Genomic DNA, 12,003 nt, shown 5'->3' on the forward strand with positions numbered 1-12,003 from the left:
CAAAGATATAGTTTTTCCATCTAAGAACAAGGAAGAAATTTCAAGATTTACAAAGGTCAAAAACTACATAAAGGTTCATATGATTTTATTATCTTCCCCTTAAGTTATGCCTTCATAAAATATTTAAAGAACAAATATAAACTCTACGTTATGAACAACATAATAAAAGCTCATAACTTTCTATGAAGTATGAGAAGAAGATGAAGAAGAGAAAATAAATAAAATACTACATTAGTTTGTATAGGAAATTTAGTGTAAAAATGAGAGAATGGGTTGAGGTATTTATAAGAGAGTCTCACCCTCATCAAATCATAAAATTTAATGTAAAGTAAGTAGGTTTAGACTAGCATAGGTGATGTGTCTAATAGTGGTGGAGTGAGAGGGTTTGTTGAGTGATTTAGAGGATTTTGTATAAGAGAATATGTATTTTTGCTTGTTTAACAATCAAGCTTATTACATGAAAGCGATGTGACCTTTTCGATGACATATTCTCGATTAAACCATGCCCGAGTATTTTCGGTTAATACTCGGTCGGATATTAAAAATCTACCGATTTCGGTTTACGATTAGAACTTCGAAACATGGAATTCGGAGTGAAAAATATTTAGAAATGCGTTCTGGACGAACTTGATGTCTATCTTGACTCGAAATAATATTTCGAAGGCAACGGTGCAATCGAAATTCAATTCTGAGTTATGGAACTCAAAAACACGTTATTGGGCTGAATTCGAGCGAATTTGGGCCCGACAGCAACTCAAAACTTTCCGTCACATAAAATTACGAAAATTTACCACAAAATAGGAATCACAAAACAAGACTAACACTCAACTATGGTTTAGTCTAATTCAATACCGATTAATTTCTAAAATTAATCATTGTTAAAATAAATAATTAATAAAACACACACAAAAAATTCACGGTGTTACATTCATAGGTTTTCAGGAAGGGATAAAGGGATACATTGTCCTTAATCTCACCACTAGAGCCATACAAATTAGTAGGGATGTTGTTTTCCATGAGGATGTGTTTCCTTATACCACAATTCAACCATATAACCCACTTGACAAATCTCAACCAATAACCTAGAGTATAAGATATGCCCTCTATGAGGACATCTTTCCATCCATTTCCGCACATGGTCATAACCAACAGGATAGTCTTCCCGATCCAATCCAACCAACCCCTCATGATCAACCTCAACCTAGGAAGAGTACTAAAACCCACAAAACTCCCACATATTTACAAGATTATCACTATGCTCTATTTAATAACAATGACATTCAATCCAAGTTTTCATATCCTTTAACCTCCCATCTATCTTGCCGCAAACTATCTTATTCTCACAAATCCATCATCTCTCATCTAGAACCAAAGAATTACAAACAAGCCATTAAGTATCCTCAATGGCAAGAAGCTATAAACCAAGAACTATATGCCTCACAACAAAACAACACATGGATCATCACTGATCTACCCAATTCTAAGGAACCTATAGGCTACAAATGGATCTTTAAGATCAAATCTAATCCCGATGGCACTATTGAGAGGCACAATGTCAGACTTGTGGCCAAATGATATAATCAAACTGAAGGCATTGACTATATTAATACCTTCTCACTTGTAGCTAAACTTACCAATGTTAGTTGATCATTGCCCTAATTTCTATTCATATTTGGACACTACAGCAACTAGATGTCAAAAATACTTTCTTACATGGTGACTTAAAAGAACAAGTCTACATGACTCTTCCTCCTGACCTTACTTCTTCTACACCTAAATAAGTCTTCAAATTGTAAAAGTTTCTATACGGACTTAGGCAAGTTGGCAGACAATAGTTTGCAAAACTTCTCACATTTCTCCTCAAGAATGGATACTACAAAGCCAAAAGAGATCATTACCTATTCATCAAATGGACCTTCGCATCTTCTATCACTACCTTGTTAGTATACGTGGATGACATTATCCTCATTGGAAATAATTCACATGAAATTTAGCATATTAAATCCCTCTTAGATTAAACCTTCAAACTCAAGGATCTAGGAACTTTAAAAAAAATTGGGCTTTCAAATTGCTAGGAACGGAACTGGAATTTCCATCAACCAAAGAAAATATGCACTTGAAATCCTTTTTCATTCAGGTGTGCTTATATGTAAGACATCCTCTATCCCAATAATCCCTGACACTCATCTATATCAAGACTCATTTGTCCCTCTTTCCCAACCCACGTACCTATAGAAGATTAGTTGGTAGAGTTATATACCTCACCAATACTAGACATGAGCTTGCCTTTTCTGTTAATCAATTGGACCCAATTTATGGCCAATCCTACTATCACCTATCATAATGCTAATATCAAAGTTCTAAGGTACATTAAAGGTGCTTCTTCTTTAGGTCTATTTTATCCTAGTTCTTCTCTCTTGAAACTAAAAGCCTATAGTGATAGTGATTGGGCCTCTTGCCCTGATACAAGAAGATCCACTACTGGTTTTTGTATCTAATTAGGAAGTTCACTAATTTCATGGAAATCAAAGAAACAAAGAAATGTTTTTAGGAGTTCTTCTTAGGCTGGGTATAGGGCATTGGCCTTTACATCTTGTTAAATCACTTGGCTAACATATATGATCTTTGACTTACAACATTTGCATCTTACGCATGCTACTCTTTATTCTAATAATCAATATGTCATTCATGTTGCCACTAACTCAGTTTTTTATGAAATAATAAAACACATTGAATTAGGCTGCCATACTATAAGAGAAAAATATGGCAGAGGCTTGGTAAAACTTTTGCCCGTCAAATCTAGTCTTCAACTTGTAGCTGTTTTTACCAAACCATTGGGTACAAAGGATTACTCTTCTATTCATCTCAAGCTGGATCTACCTAACATATGTGCCTCAACTTGTGGGAGGGGGGCTATTATATGAACTAGGCCAAATCTAGGAAGCAGCAAGCCATATGATCGAGTCATCAATTCAAGGTCCATGCGCAAAGCTTGGCCAAATGAACGACTCAGTCTGCCTATGCTCATGCATTATGACTGATGAACAATATATTACACCCTATTCATAACCTTAATTTACCATGATTGATGATTCTTGGTACCTAATTGACTTTGCTTGACATGGTTTAGTGTTTTAGACTTTATTAGACTATTATTCCTAAAATGAGTTAATTTAGGATTATTTAGTTTCATTAAATTTATTATCATTTTCAAATCATAATTGGCACCAAGAGCATTTTGGACATTATTGAAGTGGAGGATGATTGATGATTCTTGGTACCTAATTGACTTTGCTTGACATGATTTAGTGTTTTAGACTTTATTAGACTATTATTCCTAAAATGGGTTAATTTAGGATTATTTAGTCTGATTAAATTTATTATCATTTTCAAATTATAATTGGCACCAAGAACATTTTGGACATTATTGAAGTAGAGAATATGTGCTAATGTGAAGATTGTATTTTTAATTTAGGATTTTTTATTTGCATATTCATTTTTAGTTTTGGGCCAATTGTTTTCAGCTCATTTCCGTTTTATGCATTTTAAAAAGGTTAAATTCGGATTCCTCATTCCATTGACTCACTTTTCACATTCCATCACTTTAACACTTTACATTGCAATTTCGTTTTGCCCCCTTTGCTCTTTTAGGGTTTCCCTTCATTTTCATTTTTCATCTTCGTTTTCAGTTTTTCTTCCACTTCCATGGAAGACTAAACTTTTACACTAAAATCATTTTGGGATGTATCACAACTCTTGGGATTTTGTTCTTAATGTATTTTCGGTTTCTTTTATATTGATTTTTTCTATTCTATTTCTGAATGTGGTTTGCTTAGTCCCATTGTTTAGAAACAGGTTTTGTGAGTTTATCTTCACTTAGTTGACTTACTCTCTAGTGCATGAACGCTTAGTGTATATGAATTTGTTAATGTTTCATACTTATGCTGATTTCGCTTAGTTAAAGGCTTAGGTTATGGACCATGTGACCGAAGTTCTAGCATCAAGACCTTGGCCACACCAGAACCAACAAGCAAGACCACACCAGAGTCAACAAGGGCAGACCAAACAAGGGCAGACCACACCAAAATCAACCATGTAGGCCACACACTAGGGCTAGGAACCCACTTTGGATGATACAAGCCTAGATTACTTGAACTCTAAGCAACCCAAGTAAAATTTGTTCCTTTGTATTTTAGTACATGTGTTTTATTAATATGAGGGTTGTTTAGTTAGTTTGTTATATGTTTTTCATTGTATAAATAGGATTAGCATTCCCTTCATCAATAATATGTAGATTTCATTTTCACTTTATCTCTTTCAATATTCATCTTCATTCTTTTGTTCAATCAAGAAGTGTTATTCACTTCAATTCTTCTCTCAAGAAAGTATCTTGATATTCTTTTAATTGTGAATAGGATTTTTATTAAACAAATTAAATCCGGTGCTATTAAAGATATGTACTAGAAAAACGATTTGTTAATCTTTTTGATTTTTCAATGTCCCAAACTGATTTTCATGGTTTCTATGATTGATAAGAATAACGTTTTTTTTTTTTTTACTTTTTAAACAACAACTTCAATTTCTGTGACATATTCTACCTTCAAGAATGGTCTAAGATTACAAGAGAGAAAATTCTAATCTTTTCTTGCATTAAGATAATTGGTGTGATTAAATGTGATATGAGTAAATTCTACTTTAATTTGACTAAATACATTAATCTCAGTGCTATTACACACACATATATATATATAAATATAAAGAATCCAACTTCAATTTCTGCGACATATTCTACTTTCCAGAATGGTCTAAGATTACAAGAGAGAAAATCGTAATATTTTCTTGAATTAAGATAATTGGTGTGATTAAATGTGATTTGAGTAAATTCTAGTTTAATTTGACTAAATACATTAATCTCAGTGCTATTATATATATATATATATATATATATATATGTATATATATATATATGTATATATATGTATATATATGTATGTATATATATGTATATATATGTATGTATATATATGTATATATATGTATGTATATATATGTATATAGGATTATTTAGTTTCATTAAATTTATTATCATTTTCAAATCATAATTGGCACCAAGAGCATTTTGGACATTATTGAAGTGGAGGATGATTGATGATTCTTGGTACCTAATTGACTTTGCTTGACATGATTTAGTGTTTTAGACTTTATTAGACTATTATTCCTAAAATGGGTTAATTTAGGATTATTTAGTCTGATTAAATTTATTATCATTTTCAAATTATAATTGGCACCAAGAACATTTTGGACATTATTGAAGTAGAGAATATGTGCTAATGTGAAGATTGTATTTTTAATTTAGGATTTTTTATTTGCATATTCATTTTTAGTTTTGGGCCAATTGTTTTCAGCTCATTTCCGTTTTATGCATTTTAAAAAGGTTAAATTCGGATTCCTCATTCCATTGACTCACTTTTCACATTCCATCACTTTAACACTTTACATTGCAATTTCGTTTTGCCCCCTTTGCTCTTTTAGGGTTTCCCTTCATTTTCATTTTTCATCTTCGTTTTCAGTTTTTCTTCCACTTCCATGGAAGACTAAACTTTTACACTAAAATCATTTTGGGATGTATCACAACTCTTGGGATTTTGTTCTTAATGTATTTTCGGTTTCTTTTATATTGATTTTTTCTATTCTATTTCTGAATGTGGTTTGCTTAGTCCCATTGTTTAGAAACAGGTTTTGTGAGTTTATCTTCACTTAGTTGACTTACTCTCTAGTGCATGAACGCTTAGTGTATATGAATTTGTTAATGTTTCATACTTATGCTGATTTCGCTTAGTTAAAGGCTTAGGTTATGGACCATGTGACCGAAGTTCTAGCATCAAGACCTTGGCCACACCAGAACCAACAAGCAAGACCACACCAGAGTCAACAAGGGCAGACCAAACAAGGGCAGACCACACCAAAATCAACCATGTAGGCCACACACTAGGGCTAGGAACCCACTTTGGATGATACAAGCCTAGATTACTTGAACTCTAAGCAACCCAAGTAAAATTTGTTCCTTTGTATTTTAGTACATGTGTTTTATTAATATGAGGGTTGTTTAGTTAGTTTGTTATATGTTTTTCATTGTATAAATAGGATTAGCATTCCCTTCATCAATAATATGTAGATTTCATTTTCACTTTATCTCTTTCAATATTCATCTTCATTCTTTTGTTCAATCAAGAAGTGTTATTCACTTCAATTCTTCTCTCAAGAAAGTATCTTGATATTCTTTTAATTGTGAATAGGATTTTTATTAAACAAATTAAATCCGGTGCTATTAAAGATATGTACTAGAAAAACGATTTGTTAATCTTTTTGATTTTTCAATGTCCCAAACTGATTTTCATGGTTTCTATGATTGATAAGAATAACGTTTTTTTTTTTTTTACTTTTTAAACAACAACTTCAATTTCTGTGACATATTCTACCTTCAAGAATGGTCTAAGATTACAAGAGAGAAAATTCTAATCTTTTCTTGCATTAAGATAATTGGTGTGATTAAATGTGATATGAGTAAATTCTACTTTAATTTGACTAAATACATTAATCTCAGTGCTATTACACACACATATATATATATAAATATAAAGAATCCAACTTCAATTTCTGCGACATATTCTACTTTCCAGAATGGTCTAAGATTACAAGAGAGAAAATCGTAATATTTTCTTGAATTAAGATAATTGGTGTGATTAAATGTGATTTGAGTAAATTCTAGTTTAATTTGACTAAATACATTAATCTCAGTGCTATTATATATATATATATATATATATATATATATGTATATATATGTATGTATATATATGTATATATATGTATGTATATATATGTATATATATGTATGTATATATATGTATATATATGTATGTATATATATGTATATATATGTATGTATATATATGTATATATATGTATGTATATATATGTATATATATGTATGTATATATATGTATATATATGTATGTATATATATGTATATATATGTATGTATATATATGTATATATATGTATATATATATATATATGTATATATATGTAGATATATATATGTATATATATGTAATATATATATATGTATATATATGTGTATATATATATATGTATATATATATATATATATATATAAATATAAAGAATCCAGTTTGTCAATACGAAAAGGATAATTTTAACGTTCCCAGGAATCTGATTTTTCAATCATTTCAATGGTCGCATATTGATTCTACTCCTTTGCAAATGATAAAAATTACTGCTTTTAAAATTTTAACAACATGATCGATATTTTTACTAAGATGATTATAAAAAAATTGTGATCTGTATAAACTCTTCTTAAATATATAGAGATGGGTTGATGTATGTATCCATCCTAGTATTGATAGTACGTTCCTGCACAAGAGTTTTGAGATAAAATAGATTTGATTAGGTTGAATGTGTTGATGGTTTTGTCACCATATATCTTATGGATTTAATAGTATATACTGACATCGTAAGTGTATTTTATATTATTAGCAAATCATTCATCATTTATATATTAATCATTATTATTAACTCTCAAACAAAAATAATATAAATAAATTCTTGATGATTACTAACAATACATAAATTTTAAACTCATATCTTATTGGTGTATGAGAATTAACATTGGAATTACTTACATTTGAATATTATCATTAATTAGATAATTATACCAAACTCATATGTCAATTCATTGATCAAGGAATAAAGCAGAGACATATATACTTGGAAAGAGAACCTACTTATAGGTATTTATCTTGCGTTCAACTTCATATCCATGATGGAAAATATCTGTTTATGCATAATTTCTTCATGACTTTACTAATGGTGAGATATTAGAATGAAATTGATTGTTTAATGTAATTGACTTGGAGATCATAATTTTATTTGATAAGAAGTGTATGTTCTTTCATGAAGAATGACATCTATTTGAATTTACAATTTCTTTCATGTAAAATAATCTTCATTTGAATTCAAACTTTTTCATAAGAAGTTACAATAAGCCTACCTTTATTTCTCTGAGATTACCATGGTGCTTGGTAATTTTTTGGTAAAAACAATTAATGACTTTAAAATCATACAAGTTACTATAGCACTCCAGTTGGCTAAAATTAATTAACGACCTTATTAAAATAAAATAAAAATATTGCACTACATTGCCCTTCTTTTTCAGTTTTTTCATTTTCTCTTATCCTTTTCACCTTATATCAAATTTTGGCTTGAAAAAATATCCGTTGGGATAGTTAGTCTCACATACCTGTGGATGTTCTCGGTTTTGACACAATTGCCTTCAGTACTAAGATGCTGATTGGAAACCAAAAAAAATATTGGCTTGAAAAAATTAGGTGTTTACAAGGTAAATGGAAAAAGGTAATGAAAATTGCAATTAAAAATAAAGTATCTTGTAAAAAGGATCATAAAAATATTGCAATTAATTTAATTGCATATACCAATTAATTAACTTTCTTGATTTCTGAAAGAAAAAACATTGCAACATTATAATTTTACAGACATTTAATAATAGACTTTTATACTAATTCATGTACTTTTCATAACATCTTGTTGGGTGATTGCATGCCAATAAGTGTCGAATAAATTAATATGAGTTTTTTGGAAAGATGATTAATTTCTGTCAATAAAATAATTGAGAAAGAACATATAAAAATGATAAAAAAAAATAAAACCACGAGATAAGTTTATAAAAATACCGGAGGTAGTAGTTAATAGTCTTGAAACCTAAAGATTTTAGATTTTATGTCACTATCTTGGGATTATTATATTGACTCGTCTAATTGGTTTCTTCGTTGTAATCAATGACTAAAAAGGTAGAAATGGTCCAAAAAAATTAATAAGGGCTAATCGGAAATTGAAGAGAAAATAACGATTCATTGAAATTATGAAGTTTTTTATAAAAATGATCATTTAAACTTTTTATTGATGTCTTATAATAAGAATTGTGAGAGCAATTCATAAATGACTCTTGTAAACTAGAGTTGTTATGGAACTTGTTAAGGAATAGTCATGGAAATTTTTTATCATGAAAGTAAACTTACCAATTCCTAAAATATTAGATTCATTATTTTAAGATAAATCAATTTTTATATTAATGAGATAATTTGTAGCTTTTGACCCAACAGTAATAACAGTAATTAATCTATTAAAATCATTCGTTGAAGCAAATTGAATGAAACCGGTAGCTTAAAAAAAGAGATCTTATAGTGTTTGAAATTTAGATTTTAAAAACTATAAGAACTTTAAATAATTTATTGGTCAATTTTGCACTATTAAAATTATCAAATTACATTAATTGCAATACACATTATAAATTAATAAATTTATATAATGTTAATTAATAATTATTAGAAATAATTACTAATAATGTTATAAATAATAAAATAATTACAAATTAAAAATTTATGAATAATTATTTATTTAACTATAAAATTACAAATAGTTTTACCAAATTTGTAATAATTATATATTTAATTATTTACATATTTAATTATCCTAATTAAAAAATATAAATTATTTAATAAATATCTTTACAAATATAAATTTTTTATTTCAAAAAAATATACTCTAATAAATAATGTCAATGTATTTAGTTTTAAAAAGAGTAATTATTCATATTCTCCTATAAATAATTAACTAATTCACAAATGAAAAGATACTTTAATGATTATTAATTTCCTTATGCAATTGCAAATCACGTTATTACTTCATTATTTTGATTTAATTTCAAATCATAAGAGAATAAGTTTTTAAAACAAGATAGTAATAACAATGTATTTAGTCTTAAAAATATCAGTTATTGTATTTTCAATAAAAAATTATTATCTTAGCAAGCAAAATTTATTAGTTAATGTGATTCACCTTCTTAATCTCTTTATTCTTATTCTCCGTTTTTATGAGCTGGAAAAAATTGTATGTAAAAACCCAAGTTACATTTAACTTTCCCTTGATCATGTAATTTTACTAACAAGTACCAAAGTCAAATATAAATTCAACAAGAGAAGAAGTTTAATCCAAATATGAGAAATTACTAATTCTTTCGATATTCATCTATATAGTTCCAAGATTCTTCACATGATGTACTTCTTTACACACAAACGGTAATAAAAAAGTAAATTCATGTGATGTTTAACTTTATTCAACCCAAAATTACACACATATCATTCAAAAGAAAATCATAACTACTTCTCGGTCAAATACTTTGATATGATAAGAAGTATTTCAACAATTTTCTGAACAACATCAGCATATTGTGGAAGATTGGACTTATCAGGATAAGGAGGATCTTCTGGATCCTCTCCTGTAAGACAATCATCAACATCTGTTAGGACAGCACTTGCAGCTGTACCCACACCAAAGTAATCACCCTTCTTCAATAACTCTTGAACGTAATCAATGTCATTAAGGGCACCCTCATCCTTATTAAAATGTGTCAAACAAATTTTATAATGTTCTTTTGCTTTAGGGTCACTACCACTCTTTGCGATCAAAATGTTGATTAGGTTGACTGTGTTGGTAGCCTTGACACGAGCGACATTAATGGTGTATTGGGCAAGAGTAACGAGATCTGCACCTTTTGCTCCACCAGGCTTTGAGTTTAGAACACTTAAGCATAATTTAGGGTCTTGGACTTGAGCACAAATTACTTTCACATCCACAACTTTTGATGCAGAAGATGATGCTACAAATAAAAAGAACAATAATACTAGGGAAGAGAGTACGGAAGGTGTAATAGAGAAATATGCCATTGTTGTTGTCTAGTGACTTCTTCTTCGCCTATGGGTTTAATGTATTCTGAATGTTAATAGAATTGAAAAGCAGGATTTGGATTAATTCTTGAATGTATCTAATAAATTTGAAACAAAAAAACAACTATTTATACTCAGTTAGTATATCATATATCATCATTCATTTGTATTATTTTTTGAAGAGTCACTCATAATTCATTTTATAAAACTCATACATCATTAATGTATATATTTTCTCCAAAAATAAAATACATTCAATGCAACTATTTAATAATAGTGCATGTATATATTTTTTCTCAAAAAGAAAACACATTCAATGTAGCTATTTAATCATAGTGTATTCCATAGTTTGATATATTATGTTTTGATTTTTTGTTAGATTATGATCTATTAAAATTATAATGTCTTTATGTGTGGATAGCTTAATTAAAATCTGAATAAGAAATTATTTGTTTTGTTTGGGAAGTATTTACATCGGTTGAATTCAAAGAGTGTGTCACATCATGTGACACTTCCTCTAATTAGTTGGAAAACATGTATTTAAGTTTAAAATTTAATAATAAATTATTTTTGTAACCAACCAGAAAAAGTATCACATGGAGTGACACAGTTTTTGTGACAGAGTATGTACTATCATTCAGGAAAGGGTAGAAATATTATTTTTCAAAAGAGTAATTTATAAAAAATGGTGCGATGACAAAGAAACTTTGGATTAAGCTACCCATGATACATAAACTTTTTTTTTTTTTACATTTTTCAACAAAATAAGGTGAGCTTATGATCAAGTAGGTTGTCAAACATATTTATGCTACAACTTGAAGTTTGCTTTTACAACATAAGCAAAAACTATAAACTTTCATCTATATATCAAACAAACATTTAGATTTACATGGTTAATTTTTTATTTTTTTAAAAAAAATATTATGAAATTAATAGGTTAAACTCATGTAATATTTTTCCTTATTTAATAGACTTATTGAAAATAATAAATATTAGATGTATTCAAAGCTTTTAAGATAGGCATGTCAAAACCAGATTTATCATCACGAGTTGGATCAAAGAAACAATATATTTTCATTCCATTTCAAAAATGCAGTTGCCAGTAGGAAAAAATGTAGAAAATATTTTTTTGCTCAAACTTAAAAACTGTTGGTCTACGGACAAGGTTTCAGAATAG

At 28.6% G+C, this 12,003-nt stretch overlaps 1 protein-coding gene across 1 annotated transcript; it reads right to left on the minus strand.

Moving 5' to 3' along the window:
* Positions 1-10,194: 10,194 nt before the first annotated feature.
* Positions 10,195-10,911, minus strand: LOC109337867. Its single transcript, XM_019574945.1, has one exon. The coding sequence runs from the start codon at positions 10,824-10,826 to the stop codon at positions 10,260-10,262; it is 567 nt and encodes a 188-aa protein (XP_019430490.1). The 5' UTR covers positions 10,827-10,911; the 3' UTR covers positions 10,195-10,259.
* Positions 10,912-12,003: the final 1,092 nt, after the last annotated feature.

The sequence above is a fragment of the Lupinus angustifolius genome, unplaced genomic scaffold (genome assembly GCF_001865875.1).
Source record: "Lupinus angustifolius cultivar Tanjil unplaced genomic scaffold, LupAngTanjil_v1.0 Scaffold_12_13, whole genome shotgun sequence".
Classification (NCBI taxonomy): Eukaryota; Viridiplantae; Streptophyta; class Magnoliopsida; order Fabales; family Fabaceae; genus Lupinus; species Lupinus angustifolius.